At 41.5% G+C, this 17,089-nt stretch overlaps 1 protein-coding gene across 1 annotated transcript in view; it reads right to left on the bottom strand.

The window, feature by feature from the left end:
• The window catches only part of LOC123498190 (vegetative cell wall protein gp1-like), a 21,690-nt gene extending 15,998 nt beyond the window's left edge, over positions 1-5,692 (bottom strand). The window contains exons 1-2 of the mRNA XM_045245355.1: positions 5,689-5,692; positions 4,978-5,407 (exon numbers count right to left, since the gene is read on the bottom strand). Coding sequence (XP_045101290.1) covers positions 4,978-5,407; positions 5,689-5,692 — 434 coding nt within the window. The remainder of the gene's footprint in view (positions 1-4,977; positions 5,408-5,688) is intronic.
• Positions 5,693-17,089: the final 11,397 nt, after the last annotated feature.

The following is a 17,089-nucleotide window of genomic DNA, read 5'->3' as shown; positions in this document are numbered from 1 at the left end:
GATAAGGGAGAGAGTAGGCGGATGTGTGAGTGTGTGAGTGAGTAAGAGGGACAGAGAAAGGAAGTGGGAGAGTAGGGAGAGACGAAAATGCGGTTTGTCCGCAGAGTAAGTGAAACAAGGTTGTGTCTCACCCTAGAGTTTGTGAAGAGTGCGTGGACATTATTTGCTGCTTCTGTTGCTACTACTACTACTATTACTACTACTATTACTACTACTATTACTACTACTGCTGCTACTACTACTACTACTACTACTACTACATATTTTTTTTATGTCCTGGCCAACAGCTCCTGAAGTTAACTTGAGTATTGGAAGCGCTGTTCAGCTTCCATTAGTGGGGCAGGCAATTTTATTGATTGTGGTACCCATATTAGGGCCCATATCACCATCCAAGCGCATCTTTGGTGTAACCACCTAGAACAGCGTTTCCGAACCTTATCCGACCTTTGTTGTTATGTCTAAGGAGTCCAGCACCCCTAATTAAAATCTTGTTATTATAAGGATAAAAGAAAGTGAAGTGGAAGCATCACTTCCCAGTATCCCCAATAATTGATTTCAGCATCCCCAGAGAGTGTTAGCACCCCAAGTTGGGAAACGCTGACCTAGAACCTGGGTATCATGGTGACATGGTGATTTTAAACTACTCGACAAATGGCAAAGTGTCAAGGCGATACTTGGCGGATTTGAACCCACTCGTGGATATATATATATATATATATATATATATATATATATATATATATATATATATATATATATATATATATATTATAAAGTATATGATAAATGGATAAATAAATAAATAAATAAACAACCTCACGATTTTCGACGATAATATTTTTCACGATGCGTTTTTCCACGATTCGATTTTCCACGATAATATTTTCTACGATTCGATTTTCCACGATAATATTTTCTACGATTCGATTTTCTGCGATATTTTCTACGATTCGATTTTCTACGATAACATTTTCCACGATAATATTTTCTGCGATGCGATTCTCCTCGATAATATTTTCCACGATTTTATTTTCCACGACAATATTTTCTACAATTTGATTCTCCTCGACAATATTTTCTGTGATACGATTTACCACGATAATATTTTCCATGATGCGTTTTTCCACGAAGCGATTCCTCGATTACGAAGCGGTTGATAACGATGACGAAACTTTGAATTCTTCTTTCCTGGGTTGGTACTGGGCCGAACCCTTCCTCCCCAAGGGTCCATTCCAGTCCCGAGGGTGTGAGAGCAGTGACGAGGCAACCTTGCCGCCCCTCACACGGATCGCCATGAGCAATGACCCGCCACACACCACGCCCCAGCCACTGTCATGAAGTGAGTCCTCTCACCAGTAGAGGATCCTCCTCGTCCTGCCAATGTCTGGTGCATAACGTACAGCGTACCACACACACACCTCCAGATACTGACATGAAGGGACCCTTTCACCCCTGAAGGACCCCCTCGTACTGCCAGTGTCTGGTGTATGGCGCCCAGCGTGCCACACACCACACCCCAGCCACTGACATGAAGGAGCCCTTTCACCCCTGAAGGACCCCTCGTACTGCCAGTGTCTGGTGTATGGCGCACAGCGTGCCACACACCACACCTCCAGACACTGACATGAAGGGAGCCCTTTCACCCCTGAAGGACCCCCTCGTACTGCCAGTGTCTGGTGTATGGCGCACAGCGTGCCACACACCACACCCCAGCCACTGGCATGAAGTGAGTCCTCTCACCCCTGAAGGACCCCCCTCGTCCTGCCAGTGTCTGGTGCATGGTGCACAGCGTGCCACACACTACGCCCCAGCCACTGGCATGAAGTGAGCCCTCTCACCTCTAAAGGACTCCCCTCGTACTGCCAGTGTCTAGTGCATGGTGCACAGCGTGCCCTCGTTCATGGCGATTTATTCAGCCCAGAGCTACCACAATCAAGAGACACCCTCCACCAGACTCTATGGAAGGAGCTCTTATTTCCCTATAAGGACTCCCCCCTCTGGTCAACATCTGGTGAATGGTAGACATTGATCCCTTGCTTATGGCAACTCCTTGCCTAGTATGAGGCACTGCAAGTGGATGATTATCACTAAAGCTTGAGGCCGCAAAGGAATAGAAGGACCTGCTGCCAGTTCCCTGCCTTGGGCCCCAGGTCGGACCCGACAGCCACCTTCTCTCCCAGTGCGGCGCCCAAGGCCGTCACGGCCCTCAACAAATTTTGTCCGAAACTTTTTCGATCTTCATTTAGATTTTGATCCGAATAGAAAATCATCGATTGCAAGTGAAAAACGAGGGTGTTTGAAAATTGTGGAAAATTAAGGTGATCAGTGAAAAAAGACAAATCAGCTTTGCATAGCCTAGTATAATATAAGGAGTGTGTACCTTGCACGTCTGTTGCCCGTGAATATCATAATGCACATCTTCCTAGATACGTGGATAGAGCCAGTAATGCATTGGCACCTGCCTACTTCATGGCGGACTTTAGATCAAGTATGCTGCTGCTGCTGCTGCTGCTGCTGCTGGCGGCGGCGGCGGCGGCGGCGGCGGCGGCGGCGGCGGCGGCTGCTGCTGCTGCTGCTGCTGCTGCTTACAAATATCCATGAAAACCTGCCTGCTGCTGCTGCTGCTGCTGCTGCGGCTGCTGCTGCGGCTGCTGCTGCGGCTGCTGCTGCTGCTGCTGCTGCGGCTGCTGCTGCGGCTGCTGCTGTTGCTGCTGCTTACAAATATCCATGAAAACCTGCCTCATGGAGGAGGAGGAGGAGGAGGAAGGAAAAAATAAATTAAAACAAAAAACACAAGAAAATAAAAAGGAGAAAAGAAAATGATCAAAAGAATGTATATAAGAGAAAGCGAATAATAACAGTAACAACAACAACAACCATTATAAAAAAAAAATTTCCTCTCAAGAGAAACAAAGCATCTGAAAACACGAATTCTGTACAGTCCTTAGCAGATATCCTTTACAATACAAAGGCATATTCTCCTACCCTTCCTTTCTCCGTCTCCTTTACCCTCCAAAACGTCCTCGATTGAAGAAGAAGAAGAAGAGGACGCCATAATACTCTGCTTACTGCAATTCCAATATCCTGATGTCAATTGCCGCTTCTCGAATGGTGGCTGAACGAACGGCTGGCCCCCATTGGAACGAGACCCAAGGCAGTGTTAGAGTGACAAGTTATCGCGCCATGTGTTGAAAGCCGCAGCGAGACAGATGAAGCACTGTGATGACGCAAGCACCGACCCCCACAAACCCCTCCTCACTCCTGCCCCTTCCCGCTCTCTTGTCTCCAGTCTCTAGTCTTGAAGATGGGGATACAAGAGAGAGAGAGAGAGAGAGAGAGAGAGAGAGAGAGAGAGAGAGAGAGAGAGAGAGAGAGAGAGAGAGAGAGAGAGAGAGAGAGAGAGAGAGAGAGAGAGAGAGAGAGAGAGAGAGAGGTAATCAAGACCTACTTTAATTCAGCACCTTTGAGAAGATGAGGAAGAGTGGAGGTCACACCGTGCTACAAGAAAGGAGGGAGGGACACACACACACACACACACACACACACACACACACACACACACACACACACACACACACAGCACGAAAGAGAAAGTGAGAAAATATTAATTTCAAACTTCACTAAGACGACCAAATTGCACGAACTTCCAACAAAGGCAAAGTTTTCCTCTCCGTTGTCCTCCTCCTCCTCCTCCTCCTCCTCCTCCTCCTCCAGCCTGCCAAGCCATGCCCGAGGAGAAATTGGGGAGGGTAACCCGAGACAAAGCAGCTGAGATGGAGGAAAGGGGGGGGGCGAAATAAAGGGATAGAAAATACAGGTGACAAGAAAGGCATGGTAATGGTGGAGTGTTGGAGTGTTGGGATGATGTGTAACAGAGAGAGAGAGAGAGAGAGAGAGAGAGAGAGAGAGAGAGAGAGAGAGAGAGAGAGAGAGAGAGAGAGAGAGAGAGAGAGAGAGAGAGAGAGAGAGAGAGAGAGAGAGAAAGTTTTCAGCAAAGACGAAGGAGCAGAATAAAACGGCAACTTCTTCTTCTTCTTCTTCTTCTTCTTCTTCTTCTTCTTCTTCTTCTTCTTCTTCTTCTTCTTCTCCTTCTTCTTCTTCTTTTCAGCCCACACGACTTGCTCTTACAAAAAAATATATGTAGTGTGTGTGTGTGTGTGTGTGTGTGTGTGTGTGTGTGTGTGTGTGTGTGTGTGTTGTGTAATTCACTGTTTGATCTGCTGCAGTCTCTGAAGAGACAGCCAGACGTTACCCTACGGAACAAGCTCAGAGCTCATTATTTCCGATCTTGGGATAGGTCTGAGACCAGGCACACACCACACACCGGGACAACAAGGTCACAACTCCTCGATTTACATCCCGTACCTACTCACTGCTAGGTGAACAGGGCTACACGTGAAGGAGACACACCCAAATATCTCCACCCGGCCGGGGAATCGAACCCCGGTCATCTGGCTTGTGAAGCCAGCGCTCTAACCACTGAGCTACCGGGCCGTGTCGTGTGTGTGTGTGTGTGTGTGTGTGTGTGTGTGTGTGTGTGTGTGTGTGTGTGTGTGTGTGTGTGTGTGTGTGTGTGTGTGTTCACTGTTTGATCTGCTGCAGTCTCTGACGAGACAGCCAGACGTAGTTACCCTACGGAGCGAGCTCAGAGCTCATTATTTCCGATCTTGGGATAGGCCTGACCAGGCACACACCACACACCGGGACAACAAGGTCACAACTCCTCGATTTACATCCCGTACCTACTCACTGCTAGGTGAACAGGGGCTACACGTGAAAGGAGACACACCCAAATATCTCCACCCGGCCGGGAATTGAACCCCGGTCCTCTGGTTTGTGAAGCCAGCGCTCTAACCACTGAGGCACCGGGCGTGTGTGTGTGTGTGTGTGTGTGTGTGTGTGTGTGTGTGTGTGTGTGTGTGTGTGTGTGTGTGTGTGTGTGTGTGTGTTTGGGAGCAGGTGTGGGATTGGCTGTACAGATTTGGGATTGGCTGTGCAGGTGTTGGATTGGCTGTGCAGTTGTGGGATTGGCTGTGTAGATGTGGGATTGGCTGTGTAGATGTGGGATTGGCTGTGCAGGTGTGGGATTGACTATAGGAATGGGATTGGTTGTACAGGTGTGGGATGGCTGTGCAGGTGTGGGGATTAGCTGTACAGGTGTGGGATTGGCTAAACAGGTGTGGGATTGGTTGTACAGGTGTGAGATTGGCTGTATAGGAATGGGATTGGTTCAACAGGTGTGGGATTGGCTGTGGTGTGGAATTGCTGTACAGGTGTGGGGTTGGTTGGGCAGGTGTGGGATTGACAGTACAGGTGTGGGATTGGCTGGGCAGATGTGGGATTGGTTGGACAGGTGTGGGTTTGGTTGGGTAGTTGTGGAGTGTGGGTGTAGTCCTTTCATGTGATGCTATACAGTATTATTCAAACTACAGTATTATTCAAACTGTCTTACTATTAATATGCAATAATGTGAAAATATATGCATATATACATGCTTTTTTCCTCTTCTTTAGTCACAAATACAGTTAATGGAAACATGTATTGCAATTGATATTGATATTCTAAATGAACATGATTTATGTTTCTTAATTACATTTTCACTTTTTTTACTTCTTTGAATAATTCCATGCTTGTCCTCAAAATTGTTTCTTTTGCTACATGATCAGTTAAGATATTTTAAAGGCTTACTCATAATTCTTTCTTATTCATATCTTATTTTGTTTCTCTTTTTCTTGCTCTCTTTTAGTATGTAATTATAAACTCATCTTTACTATATTTTGATTTTATATCACATGAGAGTACGGCCAAACACAAAAGACACTTTTCGTTCATGGATACTAAAATAATGGCATTACTGATACCAAAGATCTGGCAGCAAAGGCAAGACTTTGTCCACTTTTCTCTTTTCTTCTTGTCTATCTGTTATGTAGATTAATGAGACAAATAACAAATATAACATAAATCAACATGCACAGATGGGATCTTGCAGGTGTATTATTGTGCATGAGGCAATCTAATCTTCAGAATACTGTGTATATTACGAAATATGATAACCCCAGATCCAATTTTTTTTTCTTTTTTTTTTTAGCTACCCTTTAAAATTGTATGAAATGCTCATAAGCCATAAAATACATAGGTATAGCTATTTACATGTCTTCATTGCATTCATATTTCTCAAGCCAACACCACAGCAAGGAACTTGTTAAAGCAGTACAGCAACAATTGGGTCCACTTGGGTGTCCTGTGAAGTTTTCAGAGACCTGTTTTTTTTTTTTTTTTTTTTTTCATGGGGTACTAAAATATTAGAACATAAATAGCTAATGATACACTATCAATGCTGGAACTGTGCACTACTCACATCAGACACCAAGGTATCACTGGTGGGCGATACATACAAATTAAATGTTTGTGTTATTCTGTAGTACATTCCATTTTGCACCATAAATGTCATCATACAATGTTACCAAGACTGATTATTTCAATGTAAGTTATGAATTTACAAGTACATACTATATGCATGATATATTTCCTTTTAGTTATTTGACAGAACGTCTTCCATTTAGAAGCTATATACAAATAACATTAGCTACTTTAAGTTTAGCTAGGAAAAGTTTTTCATAAATTGCTATGTAGCCAAGACTGAAGAGCAATTATTTTTTGTAAATTCTATGAACCATGATACCATTCCTTTCTTACTCTCTTTCCCTATGCATAACAAACTTCTTGAGAACCTGACATAAAAGCACAGGTTTTGGGTGATGGAAGCAAAATATTATATAAATTAACCTCTTCAGTACCAGGACGTGTTTCCATATTCATTCTGGTTACCATTTGGTGATTTTATACAGCTTCAAAAACTCATGTGGGGTATCAAAATAGTGAAGGATTTAGCCATTAACTTTTTGACCCCCATAGACCCTTCCTAACGTCAATAAAATGGTCTAATCGTACACAAATCACAAGGTAAAAATATGTCCCAGTAGTGAAGGGGTTAAGGAGAGTCATCCCCTTGGACACTTTCAATGTCACATTACTTCTTTGGCTTCAGTCTCTTGTCCATATAACAATGAGCTTTAGTAAAGGAATTTGGTCCTGCAAGCATGGAAAGATAAATATCCAGCTTTGGAGCATTATGAAAACACTTGAGAAATTGGTCTGAAGGTGGGATCAATTCATTCAGACCTGTGGAATGACACTCACAGATATGCTTGAATATAACAATTTATAAATCACGACTGCCTTGCCACTGTAGACAGCATTAAAAGGCAGGAGGAAGGGATGAGTCACAACAGGGAAGTTATGCATTGTCAGACCCCAGGCACTGTCAGTTTTTAATGGTTCAAGACAAAATTCCATATCAGATGCATTATGTAGATGGATTAGAAAAGAGAACTCAGTTGGTCAGAGCTAGGATTAGTAAAAGGTGTAATTGAATCAACAGCTGCACAAATACATGTTCAAATGAATAAGACATTGTATTTTAATCATCTCACTATGCATACCTCATATTAACATATTAAGCAAATTTACCATCCATAACAAATTAGTCAAAGCAACAGAATAACAACTGCAGTTTCAAACACCACACAGCCCATATAGTATATGAGTAGCTACAATTCAGAGATCCCATCACTTCACAACAGCACAACATTTGAAGTATTTGTCATTGGATATTATTCATTAGGTCAGATTTAGATGCCATCACCTTACTGTCAGACTTACTACTTAGATAAGATGAACGAATGAACATATAGATGGTAAATGCAGTTTAATATTAACAAATATAAAGTACTTAAGTGTAGGTAGAAGAAACCCACACAGCCTACACACAATGAAAAATTAATCTCTGGCAAGTTTAGAGAATCAAAAAGATATACAAGCTATAATTGGCTGTAATCTCTACCTTAGGAAACAATCCATAGAACCCACTGCCAGAAATAAGAAAATTGGGTATTGAAATTTGTTCTTAAGGTAGCTATTAAAACAACTGGTGGTCTTAAAGTAATATCAAAACTATACTTGTGAGAGGTCAGAGGTAATATAGATTATGCAGTGTAGTTCTGGTAGTAATCATATTAAAGGAAGGGTATATATCTATTAGAATCAGTATAAAAGACAAAAACAACACAGGGAATGAGTATTACTTATACAAGGAAACTGAAAGCTCTATATCTACATTCCTTAGAATAGCATAGGTTGAGGAAACCCCCATAGAGGTCTTTATAAGTGAAGTAAGGGATATAACAATGGTGACACAAGTAAAATTTTCTGGATAAGTAGCCAGGAATGAACAAGAATTAATGGATGCAAGCTTGAAAAAATTGAATTAAATAAAGAGAAAGGAAGTAGTTGGTTCTTAAAAAAGAGTAGTTAATAACCCAAAAAGGAAGTACTGTAATTAGGTTGTTAGTACCAAGTCTATATGGAGTTTTATAAAAAAAAAAAAAAAAAAAAAATTCATAGTCAAGGATGATAGGTGGATGGATACTATAGGTAGGTATATTTCATAGCTAACTCCCGTGTGTAGGCTTGATGGCCTCTTGCAGCTTGCCCTAGTTTTCTTATATTCTTATGAACACTTCAGCAATGTCCCACACAACTTCAACTAACTCTGCAACAAGTAGTTAGCAAGATTCTTAACACTTCTGTTCTAAGGTTTTGTTGTGCATGCTGCACTTTCTAGTTTAACATAAGCTTCTTCTGATTTTATGGATAGTTAAAAAGATTACAAAAAGTGATGACACGGCAGTGAAGTGGGGGCCCAGGTTATGCCTTTGATTGGGAAGCCAACAAATTGATGTTAACATAACTCACATGGTTGACTACCTTTATCAGCATAAATTGAAAGGCAATAAAAAAAAATGCAACATAGTACTATACATACATAGATAGTACAGATTTGTAGCACCTGTGTACCACTCAGGTGAGATGCAAAGACAATGACAATGCAATCACAATAACCGAGTTGATGTAACTTATAAAGCACAAAAAAACTGAAAATACAAAACAAAGTTTATATCTATTCTAATTGCACCATAATAACCCTATCCCTCAAAAGAAGCTTGATGACCAGTGGGAATGCAGGGTTTTTGGGTGGGGGAGGCAAACTGGTGAAATCTGGTGATGAATTTAGCCTAATAAAACACACAAAGGATTTTTCTCTAGATATTTTGGAATAAATTCTTACAAATACATTATAATATTATTAATTTCTTATTCTTGATTTTTATGAGATTTGTGCCTGTTTGAGAGAGAGAGAGAGAGAGAGAGAGAGAGAGAGAGAGAGAGAGAGAGAGAGAGAGAGAGAGAGAGAGAGATTGCCAGCTTTTTGTAACTAGAAAATGCCAAATGTAACTAGGAAATAGGCCAAATTATGTTTTATATTTACAGTGTGTGTGTGTGTGTGATATATAAATATATATATATATATATATATATATATATATATATATATATATATATATATATAAATCGAATCATAGAACACTACCTATGTTATAAATAAGATTGGGACCAGGGCCCACCAAGACTAACCCCCGAGACGCCCCCATAACTGCCCTCAAACTGATAATTCCTGAAACATAAAATATTGGTATTCTACACACAACATAGGTTTTATTTACATATAGTAGCTGAGCAGTGAACAGTGAGCTTGTAAGAAAATCTGGAGTGCTGGAGGGGGATTCGCGATCCCCCATCATGGACTGCTGCTGAGCTTCTGGCAAGAGGCGATGCCTCCTACACTGCGTTCTTTATGGCATCTTTGCATTTCACTGTGTTACGCAATGTAGACTCATTAATAGAGTACACTCTTCCTACTTCACGGAGCTTCACACATGCCTCTACCTTGGCAATGATGTCTAGTTTCTCTTGGAGCGAATATATTTTACGTTTCTTGATAAATTTGCCGTCTTTCACTATATACCTGTAACACCTTTCTCTTTCTTATATTTTGAAGGAGCCATATTCACAAACCTAGAAATACCACAAATATTACGTATCACCAATCTATAAAGGTTAAAAATATCATAATGCACAGTAAATATGAAATATTAAATCTTAACACACGCGAGAGCAACGTGGCCGGACCAACACAAGCATGGCGTGGAACTGTCTCGTGTCTTGTTGGTCCTTTGTTATGTAATGTTTAATTTATATATTTTGACCTTTGATTAATATTTTTTTGTTAAAATATCATTTCTTAATTTCTTCTGATCTGTAAAAATAGTATTATAATGCTCAGCAATCGTGAAATACAAAAGCGTAACGCGGGCAAACTGGAGCAACCAAGGAGGTTGAATAGTAGAATAAGGCGGCGTGACGTCACAAAAGTGAAGCCAGCGTGCAATTGGTCCGCTGCTGCCTACACCCCCCTTTTTTTTATGTTATGGCCTATAGCGCCCGTAAGTATTGTATCTCACACCAAAGCTCGTGGACTGCTGTAATCATTTATTTCAACCTGTGAACATATTACAAATCAATACTCGGCGCAAAATCAGCAGGGCAAGGCCTGATTTTGCGCCGAGTATTGATTTGTAATATGTTCACAGGTTGAAATAAATTATTACAGCATAACATGGCCTCATTCTTTGGGTGTTATAATGAGAGATTTCTGGATCATTATTGTTGACTTGGTATTGGTGTTACAGTGGCCGAGGTGGTGATAGCGGGTTGGGACTAGACTCCTGCCCAGGTGGTATTTTGGTACCTATTTCACACTAGAAAGCCTGGATCATTACTATGTGAGTTTGATTTTATTTAGTCTGTCTGGATATTGATAGGTATTGTATCTGGGTACAATATATTACCATGTACATTGCCATGTTTATTATTGAGAAATTTATCTATTCTATTTAAATGTATGTCAATGGACTAATCTGCTCCTATAAACTATTCAACAACCACTATCATCGTTCTAGCGATGATACATGTATACTTGAAGAGTATATGCGGGAAGCGCTGTTCAGCTTCCGCCCATTAGTGGCGTAATTTTGTTTATAGTGGTCCCCATATTAGGGCTCATATCACCACCCAAGCGCATCTTTGGTCTAACCACCTAGAACCTGGATATCATGGTGACATGTAGGTAACTTGAAACCACTTGGCAAATGGCAAAGTATCTATGTGGAACGTTGTGGGATTCGAACCTACGCGTGGACGTCTGCCCGATCCCACGCTTACCATTACTCCACCGCCTCCCTACACCCACTTAAACTTAAAACATTGCCGACCGCCCATTGAAAATACATGTGAACACCCGAGTTACACTCCTTATTTTCCGTTTTATGTCCGTTTCGAGGCTGCCTACCATATATTTGACCTTAATAGACTCGCAATAGTCGTGGCATACTGTACCAATAAGATTTAGACGGCAATTCATATACATACACATGAGATAATACAGTGTTTTCCAGCTTAGGTAGACTTGGATGAGAGGTGGGAAGCTGTCTTTGGGACAAACGTATGACTGAACAAGGTCATGTATACATGTGAATATATAAGTGCATGTAGATGTAAACATGTACATATATATGGTCATTTAAATGAAGGATAAATAAACTGTAAATCAAGTGAAAGTTGGCCAGAAGGTTGATTTTTCTTGGTATAGTAATTACTTCACACGTCAAAATTCTCTCTCTCTCTCTCTCTCTCTCTCTCTCTCTCTCTCTCTCTCTCTCTCTCTCTCTCACACACACACACACACGCACCGCGTAGTGTAGTGGTTAGCACGCTCCACTCACAATCGAGAGGGCTGAGTTCAAGTCCCGGGAAGCGGCGAGGCAAATGGGCAAGCCTCTTAATGTGTGACCCTGTTCACCTAGCAGTAAATAGGTACGGGATGTAACTCGACGGATGGTGGCCTCGCTTTATCTGTGTGTGGAGTGTGTTGTAGTTTCAGTCCTACCCGAAGATCGATCTATGAGCTCTGAGCTCGCTCCGTAATGGAGAAGACTGGCTGGGTGACCAGCAGGCGACCGAGATTAATTACAGAGAGAGAGAGAGAGAGAGAGAGAGAGAGAGAGAGACTGAAAAAAGAAACACGCAAAAAAAGGCAGAAATAAATATAGATATGAAATGTGAAATAACTTAAAAATGTGTATAATAAAACATACGTTCACTCTGCATATTTCACACTGTTTACCTATATCTAATTTATCCTAATCTAATCAAGTACGTAAAAATTTACAACACATCCAGTCGTGTCATGTGTTATTGACTGATAGTAAACAATACTAAACATTTCCCCTAATCTATCCTAATCTACTTATAGACTTACTTTGAAGGCGCAGTATTCCCGCTTGTTTGCTTGTTCGGTTTGGAAAGTTTTCGTACACCATCAATCACATTGTTCTTCATGAAAAATTGTACATTTGTTACACTTCACAATACGTATTTGAGACAGAAGTTTCTAATACAGCCGCATGAAGTATTAAACTCACATGTCATGTACCTACTATAGAAGGGTCGATGACCTTACCGCAAACATATAGAAATCGTGTTAACATGTCACTAGCACCATGAAAACACCATTGAAAACCCCACACCACTTCAACTCATCTTTTCACTGAGCGTAGGTGCGGTGCAGCGCCGAAGTGTTTCATAATATGGATAATTAATTGTCTTGAGTGACCGATCTCTTTCTTCTTTCCTAGTCCAGCCAGCCTGTCGTGCACAGAGCACGCACAGCGTCTTCCACCTTGCCTGGCAATTTTTTTTTCTTCTTCTTTTTTTTTCTTTCTTCTTCTTCTTCTTCTTCTTCTTCTTCTTCTTCTTCTTCTTTCTTATCACCCTGGCATTGGTATCAAACTATTTTCTCTTATCTATATAAGTTTTCTAAAACTTTATTTATTTTTTTAACTTCTCTTTAAATTTAAACTTATAATTTTGTTTATTTACATATTTTCTTTTTTTTTATGTTATGGCCTATAGCGCCTGTAGACATAATTGAAGAGTATATGTGGGAAGCGCTGTTAAGCTTCCGCCCATTAGTGGCGCAGGCAATTTTATTGATAGTGGTACCCATATCAAAGCGCATCTTCGGTGCAGCCAAATAGAGCCTAGGTATATATCATGGTGACATGTAGGCATGTAGGCATAGCTTCAAAGTGGTATGTGGTTGGATTCGAACCTGCGCGTTGACATCTGCCCGATCCCACGCTCATCACTTTCCACTATGCCACTGCACTTTTTTTTTCTTCTTTTTTTTTTAAGTATGACCCATATCCACAAAATCGTTGTGGGAGGTGACTCCCCGACACAAATTCATGGACAATGGAATCGAAGCCTCGACTTAGATGTCATGGATGAACCGGAACTTCATCCAGACTTGATTTGACTTACGCTTCGCGCTTGTACAAGTAAATAACTACTGACAAGTTTATTTGTTTGTTTGTTCTCTTTTTACATTTCCAATATTACGGTCAATAACTTACTTTATGATAAAGGAATTGACAGTAACGAGGCGGGTGTTCGTCTTTGAGTGAAGGATCACATAGGTCGCTTTATTCGGGTTAACAGAACTGGGGACATTTAGCTAAATACTCGTAGTGATAAAGAAAGGGTCGTGTTGTAGCGGTCTGAGCCAATATACAGGGTGGTAGCAGTAGCGAGCGGTCTCAGGCAATCGAAGGCTAGTGGTGGTGTGATGTAAACAGTTGGTGATTCACAGTATCCCCACAGGACCAACCTCGGGGACATGAACACTGATACAACAACTTGCTAGTGTTTCACATTATATTACATTGACAATTAAATTTCATTGACAATTTCCATTACACGATGCCTTCAGCAACCCCTCCCCCCAACACACACGATAATCCCTTTCTAACCTACACGGTGCCACCCAAGCTATGGCACCAGGCACTCCCTTGAAACCCTATCTGTGTCTGCCTTAATGCGAGGCTGAATGAATGAATCAATGAAGGAATGAGGGAAGGAAATTGAAGAGATGTGAATGAAGGAAAGAAACTGAATTGATGAGAATGAAGGAAAGAGATTGAAGAGATGAGAAGGAAAGAGCAGGAATGTGATAGAAAGGAGGCGACACCCTGAAGACAGAACTAAAGCATCGACACAGAGATTCAGACCCACGAAGCACACTTTAACAAACATCGAAATAAACATAGCCACATACCCAGGAATGAATACAGATAAATCATATACTTACTTGTGATTTATCAACATGTTTTTTTTTTTTATGCCCTTGCAATTAGACTCACAAGGGAAAGAATAACATATACAGGGCCGGCCCTAGCCATTTTGGTGCCCTAAGTGAAATTACTCCTTGGTGCCCCCCCTCCACCCCCGTGACACAATTAGGTAACAGGTGACCGGCGGCGCCCCTCCAGCGACCGCCTATATGGCCTATGCCAAGGGCCGGCCCTGAACATATAAATATGGGGTCGGTTAATCTTCGGTTACTCTATGTCAGCCCTTCATGCAGTAGAGTCCGGCCGCACGGATACAAATGAAATCCAGGGGAACATCATTAATAAGTCGAACTCATGTCGTAAATCCTTCTCACTGGTTTGGGTGCCAGTTTACGCGGGAATGAACAGGCTGACATGCTAGCTCGGTCTGCTGCAGAGCTCGAGGGAGCGTGGAACCTCCGTCGGGATCTGCAGTCATGTCTCTCAGTTGCTAAATAATTCATCAGCAAAACTCCTGTGGCATAGAGTCACTGTGACAACCTTCACCTCCACACCATCAAACCCATCCTGGGCGAGTGGGCCTCCTCCAATCGCTCCACAAGGCGGGAGGAGGTGGTCCTCGCACGCCTCAGGATGGGCTGCACCCTCCCCACCCACATGCTCCTCTGCATCGCCAACATCTTCCCACCACAGTATTCCACATGTAATGTCACTCTCTCTGTCAAGCACATCCTCCTTCATTGTGTGAGGAGAGGGGGCCCTTAGAGGCGTATTGCCGGGGTCGAGGCCTCCCGCCACCCTCCTGGGTGACGAACATCCGGATGTGGTCGTTAGACTGATTATTCATCTGACTGAGACAAATTTAATCAGAGTTGTGATTTATGTGTATATATTTATTTTGCACTCTAAGAATATTGCAATAATTGTATAGTATGTATACAAATAAAAGTATGAAAGTGTGTATGATTTCAAGTCTTGCGTGATCTGATGTGAATGCTTTTCTTATGTATATATGCGATACGTAGTGATGCTACGTAGCTACCCTGAGTAATTGTGAGTTATCCCTCCCTCCCCCCCCCATGCCCTGACAAAGGACAAGAATTTTGAAATAGGGGTAGGATCCCTGCGTGAATGAAACGTGTATGGAATTATGAGTGTGTATATAATGTTATTATTCAAAAATAATTAAAAAATTAAATAGAAAAAATTAAAAACAATTAAAACTACATTATGTAAATAAACAATTGTATATGTTTAAAACTGCCAAATTGAGAAAAAAAAAGAAAAAAAGAATAAATAAGAATATAAGAATGGTCTAATTCCATGCCAGGCAAAAAAAAAATATATATAAATAAATAAATAAATAAATAGATAATTATAATAGAATAAAATCTTCGGTTCTACATAGCGTTAGTGTTGGCTGGACAATGGAGGGGTGAGTGTTGTGTAGTTAAAAAACTTTTTATTATTATATCGTTAAATACTTGTATTTAACACTACAACGGGATCGACGCAGGCAGAAAAGAGCAAGGAAGAGTGAGTATCCGCAGTTAGTTTAGACATGGGAAGTTTGGTGTTAGTGCTTGAAATGTAAAGAGAAGGTTAGCTCTGAAAAAATGCGGCCATGCAGTTTTTCCAAGCACGTGTATATGTTACTATTGTTTCAAGACTACTGTTAGTATTATTAATGTTAATACTACCAGATTATTACTACTAATATTAGGTTAAACAATAACTGTTGTTACCACACACACACAATTGGATAAGTGTAGATATGGAGACGGGGCCACACGAACATAAAGCCCAGCAGAAGCCAAAAAACGTGCATGGATGCATTTATGGTTAGTGGTAGAACCAATGCACTTAGAAGCAAGTTGAGGAGACGCGGCAAGTCTTGTGGTCTTGGTCTTGGTATATAAACAAAGGCGGAAAATTTGCAGACGGAAACGATCCCTATCGTCTGACAAATTCATGCGATAAGTTCATGCGGAACGTTGAAAAATCGACGGAAATCGCATTAATCGACGGAAAAAGTGCTAGTGTGACACCGCCTTTAGCACGTTCGACTCATAATCGAGAGGGTCCGGGTTCGAGTCCCGTAGGCGGCGAGGCAAATGGGCAAGCCTCTTAATGTGTGGCCCCTGTTCACCTAGCAGTAAATAGGTACGGGGTGTAACTCGAGGGGTTGTGGCTTCGCTTTCCCGGTGTGTGGAGTGTGTTGTGGTCTCAGTCCTACCCGAAGATCGGTCTATGAGCTCTGAGCTCGCTCCGTAATGGGGAAGACTGGCTGGGTGATCAGCAGACGACCGTGGTGAATTACACACACACACACACACACAGAGAGAGAGAGAGAGAGAGAGAGAGAGAGAGAGAGAGAGAGAGATGATGGGGAGGAGTACGAGTGACGCGAAGTCAAGTGTGAGGCTAACCGGAGTTACTTTACGAGTAACTCAATTAAATCTGAATATGACTCATTTATCAGTTTCTCAATGTGTTCGGTAGTTTATATGATTGATTGTTAACCTACATAATACCGAGGAGAGATCCACCAGTGTTGGAATGAGCAGAGTTTCCCCTCAAGATGAATAACGATAAGGTGAGCGTGAGAGAACGTGGAGATATTTTATGGGTGACATTATGAAATTGGATTTAACTAGTTTATTTTGTCTTCTAATTCTTTTACTGCGATGCGCAATACCTTACAATACTAAAAACAGTGAAACCTCAATAAATATTAAGGAAGATAAAGAAATAATTAAAGGAATAGATTTTTTTTCTCTTTTGCTGTTAGTGAACTGCCCGCCTCTTTGCCCCGTCTCCTCCAGCATCTCCATACCTACCCTTCCCCGCCCATCTCATGGCAATACGTATACTGCATCTTAAAGTTTTTGACACGTGAGAGGTGAAGAGTAAATAAGGTAATGGCTTTTTCTTTTGTC

Source organism: Portunus trituberculatus, chromosome 47, assembly GCF_017591435.1.
Source record: "Portunus trituberculatus isolate SZX2019 chromosome 47, ASM1759143v1, whole genome shotgun sequence".
Lineage (NCBI taxonomy): Eukaryota > Metazoa > Arthropoda > Malacostraca > Decapoda > Portunidae > Portunus > Portunus trituberculatus.
The sequence above is the reverse complement of the archived record's forward strand: the minus strand, read 5'-3'. Positions and strand labels throughout refer to the sequence as shown.